The 15,682-nt window shown below is 40.6% G+C and overlaps 1 protein-coding gene across 9 annotated transcripts in view; it reads left to right on the top strand.

Annotated features, from left to right (window-relative positions):
• LOC139621274 (adhesion G protein-coupled receptor L3) overlaps nt 1-15,682 on the top strand; it is a 205,386-nt gene that overhangs the window by 43,114 nt on the left and 146,590 nt on the right. For all 9 annotated transcript variants that reach the window (XM_071477567.1, XM_071477568.1, XM_071477570.1 and 6 more), the window contains one exon: nt 11,099-11,321. In XM_071477567.1, coding sequence (XP_071333668.1) covers nt 11,267-11,321 — 55 coding nt within the window. In that variant the 5' untranslated portion in view covers nt 11,099-11,266. The remainder of the gene's footprint in view (nt 1-11,098; nt 11,322-15,682) is intronic.

The raw sequence follows: 15,682 nt of genomic DNA, 5'->3' as shown, positions 1-15,682 counted from the left end.
AACAGGAGGCAATCTCATTAAAAAGCTTGTGCTCCGAGTGGGTCTGCAAAATTTCCACATATTTGGGGTGCGGTACACTGGAAAGTCAAAAGCAATTACTGACTTCCTCGCTTTCATCCTGTGGAGAGGGCAGAATGGTGTTTGTGGCCATGGCATAAGTGGACGAATAACATTACACCAGAGTGCAATTAGGACTTGGACCAGGGAACCACAAGTTCTGATGATTCTACTCTATGTCAATTAAAGTGTGTTTTAGAGAGACAGAGGAAGAAGAGAGGAGAGAGCAGGGGGTTGGGGGATGTGAGAGAATTTGAGAGAGGAATAAGACAATGTGTGTACGCACTTGCTCGGTCTTCCACAGTGTCGCAGCTGCCGACAAACACACAATATTACATTTTCTAGGGTGCAAACCCTATTATTATGCTTTTCAGTCCAATCATATAGCAATTGTTAGGCCTTCCAGGTCCAGCCACCCAAACCATTTATTTGAATCCATACTGTGCATTTTTAATTTTTGGACTAAAGGCTGATCCTGTAACAGACTGTCCAGTCTAGCAGCCTGTAGCAGCACACATTGCATGTGTCTGTACATGTGTGCAAGCTCCAATCACAGCGCTGTAAAAGCCGTGGTTTACAGTGTGTTCCTGTACTTTGACATTCACTAACTATCCCCGACCGTTGTGTGGCTGCCTCACCCCGGGAGACCTCCGCTTTTAGATTTAGAAAGGTTGCCTGCTGTGTCCAACCCAAACACATTCTACTGCTCAGCCAAGAGACACAGGGCAAGGTCACTGAATTGTGTGTGTGTGTGTGTGTGTGTGTTTTCACGCCGCTCCCCAAAGTGTGTCTGGGTACATAAAAACACAAAGGCAGGTTACAGAGCGTCCTCTCCTCCCCCTGTGTTCTGCAGGTACTCTTGGTTCATGTTCTCATTTGACAAGTAAAACACAACTAACCCACACCCGCCCCTCACCCTCACACTCACACACAACGCAGATGGAACAATTATGGATAACATCAACATGGTGTCAATGTGATTCTCTCTTTCTGGTCCCCAATTCACTTCATTAAATCCCTTGTGTTTGCAGATATGCACTTCACACCAAGTCTTTAATGACTTAATTAGAATTAGTCAGCATCTAGTGAAATTAAACCAGAACGGGCTAAATAGCTTTTTTTGTAACTTGCACAGCATGAAAGTCCATGCTGCTGAGTCTTATTACACAAGTACTACATTAGTTGGAGTCATGGTTTATGCAGTTCTGCTGCAAATATCATGTCTCCTCACTTTTTCTTTTTGTGTTCATTAATATGTACTAAATACAAAAAAAAGTATATCAGGAGGAAGAAGAGGAGAAAGACTAATTGAAATTCAGTAGACATTTAGATTGAGGCTGGCATGACCCTAGGCGCCCCAGCTATCTCATCAGGTTTTAGAATTCGTGGTGAGACTAGGCACCTCAAGACCAGCCGTGATTTGTCAAGCCTGAGAGCATTTGCCACAACAAGAGAGGAGAGTATTGCTCTTTTTGTCCAGGGATATACCCCATGAGGATGTTTGCCCAGACCAATCAGACTTTCATCAAACTCAATTCTATACTAGTCTGAGTGAGGACTGAGGGACCCTGCAGCCTGCCAGCTCTCTGCACTTCTTCCATACTTTACTCGGCAGGCACCTCTTCCCTACAGCTTCGAAAAACAAAATGCCCAATTACAGATGATTATCTCTGAGCATTTTGTGATAGGTTGGACTCGGGAAGGACAGGAGGAAGAAATGTTGCCAACAAGGTGTGTTTCTTGGGGGTGACCTGAACCATAATGATTCAGAAATGGTTCATAGGATCTTGGCTGGGCGGGCAGCTGTGCCAGTGTATTCTAGGTTGTTTCTTTTCACAGCAGTCTGCGTGGGCTTACAGTCAAGTGTATGAAAACCCACAACAAAAACTGTTTAAAATGAAACATTTTGCTTTTATTCTTCAGAATACCTTGTAGTATCTTCTGCATTCTTCCTCTACTTTTGAGCTTGTCAGTTTTGAGCTGAAAAGTTACTCCTCAAGCGTTCTACCAGGCATTCGCAAGTTCATTCTTGCTCGCTAGTTGATCACTCCAAAGCCAGGTCACTGAGGTCTTGGAAAGAGAAGCTCTCACATTTCAGCCAGCGTTTCCTAAAAGCTGCTAGACAACAAGAAAAAAAGCAGGCAAGAAGGCAATTCACCATGGTGACCCTTGACCTCTGTGTCAACTATGTTTGGATGATTATTTATCTCCAAGCACCAGCTGAGTATGAACCTCTGATTCAACAAGGAAGTGGACAATTGTTGACCATACAGAACAGGTCCAGAGTGGTTGAAGTGTTTGCTGCTTTTTTCCCCTACATTTTTCATCCTTTTTGTCTTTTAGATTATTTTAAGCAAGTTTTCATCCTTATTCAGGTCAAAGCAGCACAGAAAATAAGTTGGTATGAATGTTGTCCAACTCTGAATGACTAATGTTTTGCAGAGTTGCAGAACACTGACATAACATCATTAGTGCCCTAGTTCTAAGTTAAGGGTTGGGAACAAAGGTTAACTCGCAATACAAGACTCAATCCCTCATGATACTTTTGAAATAAAGATGGCACAACTAAAAAAAACTCTACCAAGGCATATTTGCAAGTAATTTCTAAAAAGCCAGAATTATTCATCTATTTTATTTATTCACTTTATTTTGACAACAAGGTTAAAAAGCTAGGCAAAGACCTCAGTATTGGTGCCAGTGAATCAATAGTGTCTTGCAAGACAAATGCACCCCACAATATATTGCTGCATTGATTATTTGTTCATACTTTCATATTGATATTTACACATTCAGGAACATTTTCTGGAGCAGGACATTTCACACAATAACAGGCAGAGCAGGCTCTAACAAAAGATGTTTTGACTGAAATGTCAACTGTTAAGCTTCAATAAAATGGAGCCTTGAAGTGTTGGCATTGTAGCTGAGAATCTCTTTTACCCACTATGTTTACACATAATACTCACAGGCAGGACCTCATTATTTTAAGATAGTGTTTGGAAATATATTTAAAGTGTTGTCATGTAAGGGTAAAATGACCTCATAGAGACTAATGTAAAGTGATACATCAATAGGAGAATGCAGGATATGGTTAAAAAAAACATTCTGTCATGTTCAAATATTATTTGCAAGTCTTGGTAAGCAAAGAATGACAAAGTAGCAAGGGATCTAAATTGCCAGTCCCTGCTTTTCCTCAGTCAGTGGCTTTGCTAATGTGCACTCACTGGAAATTCATTTAAATGTATGAGTACATTTAGTGGACGCTGATGGACACGTATGTGTATAAACACACACCTGCCCTCTGTTCTAACCCTTTCTCCCCGCTCAACCCCATCCCCCTCCCCCTCCTCCCCCTCCTCCTCCTCCTCCTCCTCCTCCTCCTCCTCCTCCTCCTCCTCCTCTGTCCCACTCTGCCTCTAATTGAACTGTGAGTGGAGTCCAGGTGGAACCCATTTGAATTCCCTGTGGTCGCGACCACTGTGGTTGCTTGTGACACAGCCGTGCCTCTCATTTCCAGACCATTTACGACATATTCTTGCCATCAGTAACACTCATGCTGCAATCATTATGCCACCTTGACACACCATAGAAATTTGTGGTCAGAAACACTAACACAGGCATGCTGGACCAGATGGGAGGCCGAATTAACATTGTAATCAGGTCTGTATTGAGTGCATGCGGCATGATACATAATGTACGTGCTGAAAATGTGCATCACATTTGCCTAGCCAGGGATGCTATGCAATTCATGTTTTAAGATTTCATTATATTCTGTGCACTTGGCTCAGCATCAAATAATGATATTGAAATGCATGCGCCATTGGGATCAGTGTTATTGACATTGGAATTTGCTGTACCCCTGATTCAGAGGCTGAGCTGAAATGGCTGTTGTGATTTGTGTGTGCGTGTGTGTGTGTGTGTGCATCTGTGTATGTGTGTGTGCATGTGTGTATGTGTATGATTGTTTTCTCCATTCTCAAATCTGGCAGGGAATGAAGTGTCTATTGGAAAATTATGCAAATGCAGTTAGAGGGAATACAAAATGCAGTGAAATTGAGACCTGAAAACATCAAATACAAATAAAAAGAAAATAAATGGAGGTGTTTTCTGAGCAGATGCCCTCCAAACGTGGTTCAATTGAGTTCAGGCTGTGCTGAAAAATGATGGCAGTAATTAGAAAAATGGCCTGGCTTGGCTTTGTTTCATGTATGAATGGGTGTGGCCTGTATTGTGTGTCTTTGTAAGCTTTGTAGCACATAGTCTCATGGTTTGCAACTGTCCTCGGACCATATGTTGTCCATTTTGAAAACAGTAAAGAGGTTTGTATTAGATGGACAGTCATACCATTTTGTTAGCCAATTGCAATGCACAGTCTTGCTAGCTGGTCTATGAGGTTGTACCTTGGTACAGTGCTTTAAGCTAGCAGGTATTTAGTAGATATTTGGTTTCATCTTAGATATTTCAGTTTAGTGTTAATATTTGGTAGTTAGCACTAAACAAAAAGTACAGCTTACTTCAGATCGGCAAAGTTAATACAATTCATCCTGAGGGGGATGTCAACCTCTGTTCCCGATTTCATGGAGATCCCTGCAATAGTTGTCATTTCAGTCAAAAAAACAAAACAAAACAAAAATTAAGACATAACATAATTTGGGCCAGAATGGTTGTATGGCAATCCATCCAGTAATGGTGGACCAACCAACCATTCAACCATCGGACCAACACTGCCACCTCTACAGCCATGCCCTTACATGGCTAAGAATTACGTTAAGACTGTGGCACCATAGATGAAGCCATGATGTTTCACCACATATCTGTCATAGCTGGAACCCTGCCAATACGATCAACCTGTAGCCTTGAAAACTGCCTGTCACCACAATGCATCAGCGATATATTGATGCTGCTGTCTAAAAAGAAATCCATACAGTGCATTTAATTTACCTTTGAGGTCACAGTGTTTGAAATCTATATATCCTGTCTGTTTGCTTTGTTACATGACCATACAAACTAGATACAAATTCTGAGCTTGATGCAGATTAGTCTCGAGTAGTCATGCCGCCTTTTAACATGTATCCAAAATCAAGTCTGGCCACATGATGACTTGCAGTGTTAGTGGGCACAACGTGCCAATTGCTCCTGGTAGGTGATTAATGGCCAACAGGTAAGGTTGTCATGGTAACCTGCCCACCTGAGCCACTATAGCAACAGCATCCGTACATTAGATTAGCTCCCAGCATAATTCATGACCTTCAGAAATCAGCTAATACCCTCCTTCCTTCACATCTCCGTGTCTGTCTTTTCTTTTATGTTTTTGTATTCATCCATGAATCCATATCATCCATCTTTTCCATTCTTTCCCATTTATCTTGTTGTTTTTCTCTTTCTCTCTGTCCTCCCACCCTCCCATCTTCCATCCCTCAATCTTATACATTCCTCCCTTCCCAATTCTTGATAGTCCATCCCTCTCTCTTTCCTGTCCTGCCTATTACCCCACCTCTTCCTCTCTCTCTTCCTTTGCCTGAGATCCATTTGTGCTGCATTAGGCAGGATATGCTGAGAGAGAAAGTGAAAGGATAAAAAAGAAGGAAGACATGGAAAATGGATAGTGCATCATAATGGAGAACTGTCTCAAGGCAGATTTGCCTTGCCCTTAAACGATGCATCTGTCTGCCTTTATTCACCCCACTGAACGTCCGCTCAGGCCTATATGCATTTATTTCTCTCCCTTGTGGGAATGTAACCCACCCCTATTGTATGCCTGTGTACTGTTAAATGTTTATAATGGTAATTTGTGTTATTTGGTTTTTTTTTTTTTATTGTGTGTACAAGTAATTCCCGCTAATGGGTTGTGTTTCTATTGTCTTGTAGTTTGGAGGGTGTTTTGTGTGTCAGGAGGGGTTGATGTGCCTTTGTGTGCATGGAGGGGAGGAGGGATGGTCCCATTATTTAACCCAAGCCATCAGTCACACTCAACAAGCCTATCATATAGAACCATTCAGAGACTGTGCGGGCTAAAGTTAGCACTATTATCTGCCTGTCACTGGCTAGCTGTGTTGGGGTCCCTTGTGGAAAACCAATTGTATGAGTGAATGCCTTGCTGCTCATGCTGTCAAGCTCCAGGGATGCACACAGTGCCTTAAAAGAGCACTCTCCATTTACCTTCAGTATTTCACACCTTTCAACTTACATTAGAAAAGCATGATTTTGACTTATCAGATGTGTTTAGAGTTACAAAATTGACCACTCAATTTTAAACCATCAGCCCGACCAAGTGGAAAAAATAATTTTTAACTCTGGAAGGAAAGGATCATCTCAGTTTTAATCATCTCAACTCATCTCCTAAGATTTCCGAGTGAGCGCTCTTCAATCAAACTGTATGCAGACAGTGTTCTTGATTAATATTCATTTTATATGAGACACTTCATTTGCATGAACACACTTTCTGTCTCATAAAAATTACCAGACCCTCCCCTTCTGGTGTGATAAGCATCTGGACATGAAACAGTTGAAAATCTGAGACATGGTACTTAACCCGGCAACACGATCCCACTTCATTACATAGTGTTACGTGGGAGGGCTTCAAGCAGGCGTGACTAGTAACATCATACTTAGTATGCCCCAATCAGATAACACTGAGGATCAAGTTTCACTTTGTTGCAGTGGCATTGTGTTGAACACCTCTGGATTAATTAAAATCATCTTCGGTTTCCTGAGGTCAGGAAGTGACAGATGGGGAAGTGCCCTCAGGTGGTGATGTGCATCAGTGCGATGGTTATCTTACCAGCCATATTAGCATTAGAAAGAGGGCTGCATGTGAAGCCTCAGTAAGTGATACGTCCATGCATACAGGCTTGGAATGAATCCCTTTATATGACAATGATATAAGAAGCTGAAGAGCTGAAACAATTGGTCTTATAATTGATTAGCTAATTGACAGAAAGAATGCTTTGATAAAAATACTGGACATTCCTTGGTTCCAACTACTTATTAGTCTGTATTTGCTACCTTTTTATTTAAATTGAATATTTTAGACAAAACAAGCAATTTGAAGACATCATCTTGGCCTTTTCAAAATTGTAATTTCTCACTATTTTCTGAAATTTCATTGATCGAATAATTAACAGATTCATTGAGAAAATGAACCAAATTAGCTGCAGCCCGATGTATCAGGCAACAGAGTAAGAAAATAATCCCTTCTTAAAGTCAGTAAGGATAATACATTTGTATTGTGTCTGATAAACCACTACAGGTAGATGGTTGGCTGTACCTTGCATGTACATCACCTTGTAATATGAGGCGATGAAAAGCTTTTTTTAAAAATCACAGGATTTTTGCCTCAGTGTGTTGAAATACCTTTTTTTTTTTTAAAGCAAAAAAAATAGATTTAGATTTGGTTATTTTTATTTCCAAATGGTTTCTTTATTGAATTTCCATAAAATGTTTATTTGATATGAATATTTTACCACGCAGCAACAGTACCCTATCTGTACCATTATTGTATTGTAAATGATAATACACTAACACATGATATTCTGCAAACGGAAACATTCAGATTCATGTATTATATGTGACGTCTCAGTGAAAAAAAGTAAGATCTTCCTCCCACAGTCACAGGACGTCTCACGAGTGCTCATTCTTCTTAAATATTGTAATATCTTGATATCTGTATATCAGAATGGATTTGGCTTCTTCTTTTCCAGCAAGAACAGGCTTCAATTATGTAGTTTAGAAATCATAATGGAGGGACAATGACTCTCATGTAAACTAGTAGTTGTGTATTTAAATATGAAAAGTATATGCAAACAGCATGTAAAACAGTTGGCATACTGTATTTTACCTCTGGCAGGCACTCTTAGTGCAAATAAGCAAAGCCAAACGTCTTCATTTGCAGCTCTTGACACTGAAATCTTGTATTAACCATGAGCATCTGCATCACCTTTCCAGAATGGTGTTGTTTTATAATCAATATTGCACAGATGAATAATGAATGTGCCGCATGTAAGAAAAAAAAAAGTATTTTCTTTGGCGTTTTTAATGCCTCTCAAATTCAGCCTTAGATTTGGATCCATCTTAAATCATCTAATAGGTTAAATTTCCCTCAATGCCTCCCATTTGTCTTATTCTCTCAATCACATGATCGCTTCTTGACAACACATTTCCCCTCCTATCAACCACTGCTCTTACTGTCTATATCACCCGGCTCTGTTTTGCTTTAACTAGATAGAAGAGTCAATTAATTAAAACTGTCAGGTTTCATCTGGGCCCCGCTGGCGCACGCACGATTACTGAAATAACAAAAACAACAACTTCACTGATTAGAAAAACTTGCTCTGCAGGAAACGGCGAGGCGGTAATGAAGAAGTCTCCTTGATGTGGCGGAGAACAGACGCTGCCGTCGCTGCTAGGCCCGCTAAATGTTGGCCAGCTTATCTGAGGGAGTTATCCTAAATCCCCCTCAGAACAAGTACCCTTGAAACGTCAGCACCATAATGTATCATAAGGCTCCTTCTGGAATACAAGACGAGTTGGCAATGCCGGACTCCCACTCTGTTTTCTTTTTTTTCTTCCTCCTTTTTTTTTTTTTTTTTCTCCATTGAACTGGGTCCAAGCCCTTCTCATAAATATGTATTTATGATGTGTTTTTTTTTGTTGGTTGATAGCAGTTCCTGTACCAAAGCCCACGCGTTTTTTTTTTTGTTTGTTTTTTTTTTTTGAGAGCAAATTAACAACTGTGATAGTGAAGTGTTTTTCATTTTATGTGATAATTTCTAAGTAACACCTGTGTAAGTAGTTGAAGTAGTCGCTGCTTTATCTGTTGTGCTGTCACTTATGCCACATAGACACACACATACAATTATATACAGTACATGCACACGAGGAGCTACAAGTTCTCATTTTCTTCTGCTCCTGAAGAAGCCTCAGTCTGCTGCAAACTTGCAATTAAAGCCATATGCCACCATTCATACCAGACAAATCAGTGATACTTTGTCATGCCTGATATATATTTTTAATATGCCTTTCTGCCTCTGCCTCCTTTTCAGTCTGTAACCCTGCTACCAATTTAGAAATTGTCCCACAGCATAAACTTCAGGTCCAATTTGCCGCTTGGACAGTGTATTTCAATGTGATTATTTTGGGTATAATGTACTTTTTTTTTTTTTCTTTTTGTCAAGGGAGTCACAGTATCTGATTTGATGTCATATTTAATTTAGCTCTCCAGCAGCTGTCAGAGCGTTTTATTAAAAGCGCTGTTTACTCACAAGGATATGTCTTTGATCAAATGCACTCTATCACATTGCTATTTTAATGTCTTAAAAGTGCTGCCATATTATATATATATGTACGCAACGATTGCAGTCAACAATACAGGACATGTGGGTTGTTCCAGCTCCAGTTTTGTTCGGTTGTGGACAGATGAGCACACTGACTTCTAACCTTTTAATATTGTCCAAATGGTCTGTTTATGCAGAGACAGATACTCCCTTAAACCCATTAATATCTGCTCAAAAAAATCTGATTACTCTAATCTAGGATTTTTGAATTGGGATTAAGAGCTAGATTATGAGATGGGGAAATGTCACTGCTCCCAAAGCCTACTCTGACACAGGAAGGAGAACTCCGTACAGAGATGGATGGATGTGAGAAGTCTGATAAAAACAGTTTTTTTTTCTTTTTTTTTTTTTTAATTCTAGTGCTTTAATTTGAAATTTTGATGCCAGTCGGCTTCCCAAGTGCCTTGTCCTTTGATGCCGTACTCATGTTTTGACCTTTTGTAACCAGGATTTCTGGCATCCCTCAATGGAATTAACTCCCTGCAATATCAAATGCAGTATGGAATGTGCAAGGATAATGCTTGTGTAGAGGGTGGCACCATTGTATGTGCTCTTTGGCTTGTATCATTTTGCAGAGATTATATGTCTGCAGCAGATCATGGCTGATAGTGGATAATAGAAGGGTTTGGATGGTCTAATCATCAAAGCTGACTTAACCTTAATATCATGATATGGGTTTGATGGGGATAATCTTGAGAATCCCATCAGAATATAGATCATGAAATATTTTATATCCCTCTAACAGTGTTTTTCTATGTTAATACTTCACTTATGAGATCTGGAGTTGCAAATTTTCACGCACCATTTTTTTGAGTGTTCGACACATCCTAAGTGTTAATTTCACAGCATTCACAAGCCAACACCATGTAAATCACATTAGATGTTTTCCGCTCATTTCATGTTAACTAGCAATTGCTTAGCGATGACTTCATTTAGTGTCAAGGGTTCACTGGTGACGGCACTCTCATGAGTTTAAAAGGAGGTCAGGGAGAGCGCCGGCTCATTCATCTCTTCATGCTGTATGTGGTTAGCCGCTCTGTTGACGGGGTTTTTTGGAGAGAAGGCTGCGAGCACAGTAGTCGTTTTCTTAGGCATGTGCAAATACATTAACAGGTGTAAAAACTCAAACTGTGAAGTTATGGCACATGCCCACAGGAAAAGGGAAAACACTGCCGCGTTGCTTATGTCACTTGCCATCAGGCCTCGCAAGAAAACACACAAAAGTCTGGAGCACATATGCGCGTGCAATGATACATTTAGTCTATACACACATACTAGCCCAAAGGAGTGCGTGCTTCATCGCTCGCTCCTTGTCTCTCTGTGGGGGTGATTTGTTGGTAAGGTGGGGGAGTTAGCACTTCGATGAGCAAACAACAACAGAATATCCAAAAATATATTTTATGGTTCTCACAGTCTTCGTGTTTGGTTGATCACACCCGGTATGACTGAAGCTGACTGGAGATTGAACAACTTACACCGTGTCACTTGATGACAACTTGAAACCCACAAAGCCATAAGGACTTGGCATAAGGATGATGAAGCCATGGTGCATCCATCTGTTGTGTCTCTTACTGGAAATGTCGCACTCTTATTTTTGCTGTAAAACACTGAATCATCAAGTAGAAGTTTTGTGGCATTGCAAAACTCATTGACTCAGAGTCCTTTGTTAAGCTAACATGTATGTTTTTTTATTTTTATTTTTTTCTTGACAGATTTTGGAAGGCATCTGGCACCAGCGCATCAGTGATCTTGTGGGAAGACTGGCGTAGTGGAGGGAACCGTGCCGTAAAGGAAGCAACCAATTCGGGCGTTTGCCACTGAAAGACTGAGCACTGAACTCAACTGGGAACTTCAGCAGGGGGCGGTAAGAGGAGGAGGCCATGTGGACCGCACGCCTGCTAGTCCTTGCCAGCCTCTTCGCACCAGCCGCTCTGGGTGAGTTTGGCTCATCAGAGCAAGCGTGTTTTGTCTGTGTTTGTGTCTGTGTGGATGTGCAGATGTGGGCACAAAAACATACTCCTTGCATTTGGTGACTGGCATGGTTTGAAGCAGTATCAGAATTTCATCCATCTGTTATTTAAGTGCCAGATTCTGTCAGCCAACTGCGATTAAAGCCTCTGACTTTATGTCTGTCTCATTTTCACCGTCCTATCGAGCTCAGCTCACTAATTAGCAGTTTTTTACTGCCTAAACTCTGTGAAACTTTTTCTACTTTTTCTACTTTATTTATTTATTTATTTTTTTTCTCTGTCGTGTTTCTTTTTCAGATTTTCTGTCTATTTTTAGATCTGTCCCTCTTTCTACTGGCTCTGTCTCTTGATCTTCTGGCAATAATAAATGAACTGAAATTACTTTCAAAGAACCATTCACAATTGCTTTGGCTTTGTGGTGTATGTTTAGGATATTGAGAGTTGTACGGGGAGAAAAAAAAAAAGACGTATCATTTCACGCATTAGGATCCTAAGATTAATTTACAAGGTCTTTCTTTTCCCACGTCTTGGGAATTGCTGCAGTTATGCAGCATTTCCCTTTGGCCTTCTGTGAATTGTTTTAGAGGCAAAGTAGATGAAGTCATTTACATTAAGATTAAAAGAAGTCAACGTTTGTGGGTGTGTGGAAGTGTGTGTGTGGAAGGGGTGGTTGGTCCCAGTCAGAGGGGTTTCGATGTAAGGAATGTTGGGAGTGAGGCAATGGCCCATAAAAATGTTAATTTGATATGGCTAAAACCATTAATGGGAGATTTGAAAGTAATTGAATTGTTTTTGTGCTGTGATATCTGTGGAAGGCAGTGGTGGCTGGGTTCACCATCCACTCCAGCATTGTTAGTTTTGTGTTAATGCTCAATAGAAAGAGGTCAGCGGGCAGCTATATGTCATGCATATCTCTATACAGAGCTCTATTGACTGGGGGCTGAGCAATTATGAGGCAGCTGAGGTTGCATTTTTAAAGTAATAAAATGTATCTTTGTTAAGAAGTCAGTATATATCTAATGGCAATGTGAGTACTGGTAATTTGATTGGTTCAATATTGCATGGGCAGGGAATAAAAACACACTGGCAGACAGGCAGTTATCCAGCTGAAGCCATAGTTAGCCATTGTTGTTAGCCATCTGTGATTTGAACTCTCCCAATGTTACATGGTGACTCTGTGCATTTGTTACTATGTGTTGTCATTCAAATCACAAAGGAATGTACAGTGTTGAGAGCGTGAGCTTTGACAGTTTGGTCATTTGTCATCATCACAACTGGACCCATGAAAGAGAGACAGCTAATGTTAGCTAGGATCAATACTATACTGTGTGAGAGCTGGTGATGACATGAATAAAAAGTGGGAATCAGTGCTAGTGTTGGCAAGCTGGGCTAACTAGCTTCCACTCCCCTCAGGGAACCTAGCTAACTTGGCTTGCGAGCTTCCCCTTAGGAAGAAAAAACATCTTGTATCAATGTTCATTGCTATGTGACGTGCTCAAATGTCAGTCCACTGCTCCCCAAACTGCTGTCAGCATTTTAAACACTGATAAGCCATATTGATCTCTCAAAATAACTTTTGCCAACTCAAAAATTTATGGGCAAGAGATTTGCAACACTAAAAAGAAAAATCAAAAAAAAAAAAAATCCACAAACAAAACCACTTATTGATGGCTTCATTTTGAGTCCTGAATAATTTCTCCATTTTATTCCACTTGTGCTTCTTGTAGAAGTTCTTTTTTTTCCAATAGATATAGAATAGATAGAAATAATAGGAGTGACACACAGGCAAGCATATCCATGCACAAAATCGCCTGTGTGTGGTCAGTGCCCTTGGTTCTTATTGTTCTAACCTCTTGACCTTGTGTTTGATTAGCACTGGTTCTAAAGTGCTGTCTACAACAGACATGTCAATCACACAGGATGTAATCATGTCTCAACCTACCCACACAACTCTTCTGTGTGTCTGTGTGTGTCTGTCTGCTGCATCTTAGCCCTCACATTCAGACATTATTCTTGTTTTAAAAAGTGTACACAGTCTTCTAACTACAAATCTATTTTCCACAAATACAATTGGAACAAAAAGCATTTAAGCATGTCCTGGGAGTAGAGAGATGCATATTGAGGCTGCTTTGGCTGGACAAACATTAGCTGTGGTCTGAAAACCAGCCACAGCCAATTAGAAAGTGTCAGGGGGGATGGATGTGAAGTGGTTTAGGGAAGACGGACGTCTGAGAAATATGCCTGAAACGTGTCTGCTGTAGACACCCAGTGACCGTTTATTTAAAAGAACCAAGCTGTGTTTCTGCATGTTATAGCCCATTTACCACAAATGTAATGTTCACATTAGTGCTGTATTACTTTTTCCACACATGCTTTAGAGTTTTTCTCCATAGTCTTCTGGATTGGTGATTGGTATTTCCCTACCTTCCAGGCTGCCATTGATTTTAGTTTATGTCAGTATGGTATGAAAAGGTAGAGGAAAAAAAGCATTCATCAATCTTTAAAGTTGCTTGAACCATTTGGAAAATGGTCATCAGTAGTCCATGCATGATTTGCATGCAAAAACACCTGCACAGTCCTTCAAATCAATCATTCTGCTTTGTTTCTTCTAACCTATTAATCAATCACTCATTGATCCCAAAGGAATAGGTGACATCAAACGGACAAACATCTAATTGCTACGGTTTTTCATGCTGTATCTAATGTCCTATAGGAATCACGCTTTAGCATTTCGGGCCTGCTTGAACACCAGATTAAGTGGTTGACACTGCAAGTAAATAATTTGCAGTTTTATTAAGAAAAAGCAATCATTTAACACCCAGCCCTGATGCTAAAAGCAGACCCGGCCAGATGTTTCCAGTGAATTGTTCTGCAGCTGTGGAGGCTTTACTGGGAATATTCACCACAATGTCACTGTGCATGTTTCTCCCTGAGAGTGTTGGAAATGTGTACTCCAGGGGATGCTGGCCTACTTTGGGATCTGTAGTCCCTTTTGTCTATACACAGTCAGGCACAGGCATGCACACACATGTGCATGGATGAATGGAGTCAAACACAGGGACTAGCACTGCTTCTGTTGACACACATGCCAGGTTTCACATTATAATCACAACATACATGCAGGAAAATGCACACAAATGCACATACCGTGTTAGCTAAGAGACTGCAATTGAAGCTGCTCGTCGTGCTGCCCTTTCTTGTCTTTATTTGTATGTCAACACGTACCCAACGGTCTGACACTTTACACTTGCTTGACGAAAATGAGGAATATTTCTGGACAAGCATCACAGCAGCAAGATAAAAAAAAAACAGTCAATGATAGAACGCAGCTTAGGGAGCGACGGGGACGTGTGGCTGTGTGTGGGTGGTAGAGTTATGTCTCTTTTTGTTTGTGTGTGTGCTTGTGTATGGGCTTGCATATGATTTGTTTGTGTGTATATGAAAGGACAGCTACAAAGTCTTGCAAGATTAATAAAAAGTTCCATCACAGATGTTGTCACTGGGTCGAAAAATAAGTAAAACGCATCCTTGTCATTGTTTTGGTAACACTGAGTAACAATGGAAAAGTAATGCCCCAAACACTGTGGCCATGCTTGAGCAGCACATTAATCATGCGTTTCTGTGCATGTAAAATGCTCCAGGAAGGATTTTATATTCATTCTACTTAATACCACCCCACGGAATCAGAGACATAGCTGATATAATGGATGACGACTCGTGGACCAATCCAAGACACGAAAGCGTGAAGTCTAACGCATATTTTTCATGGTCAGATACCAGTGCATACATCAAACCTGGAAGCAGATATTGTCCTGCCAGGGGGGTGGGTACGTAATGAGGGATGGATGAGACAGCAAGGCAGATGTGTGCCAGACGCATCTGTTCAGCATATGTGTGTGTTTGTCAGTTTTTCTGGCTCTCAGAACAATGCCAGGTAAATGGCAATCCTGCAAAAAAGGGCTAAGAAAGAACAAAAACCGTCCATTTTATTTTGTCTTTACCCTTTTTCTACATCATATCCTCTCTTGAACAGCTTGCACAAAGTTGAAACTAAGCCAGCATGCACCTTACACACACCCTCTGTTGCTCACATTTAGTTATTAGCACCAATATGCTAAGGTTAGCAGTATCAAACCAAACAAGAGCATTAAACTCGAACGTCAGTCTCATTGTTCCCGTAGCCGATCCACTTAATTAATCTCCTTGTGCCAGGGCACCAGCTCCATCCGCCAAGGCATCCTAGGATTTGCCTAATTTGCTTAATTAATTAAACAAATGATTTATTTGAGCTCATATTTCAAAGCGGGAGAAAGTTCTTTGTAGAGC

The sequence above is a fragment of the Trachinotus anak genome, unplaced genomic scaffold (assembly GCF_046630095.1).
Source record: "Trachinotus anak isolate AG129_WGS33_773 ecotype Australia unplaced genomic scaffold, CSIRO_AGI_Tana_v1 ptg000005l, whole genome shotgun sequence".
Lineage (NCBI taxonomy): Eukaryota > Metazoa > Chordata > Actinopteri > Carangiformes > Carangidae > Trachinotus > Trachinotus anak.
Note: the sequence above shows the minus strand (reverse complement) of the source record. Positions and strands in the feature narration are given on the sequence as shown.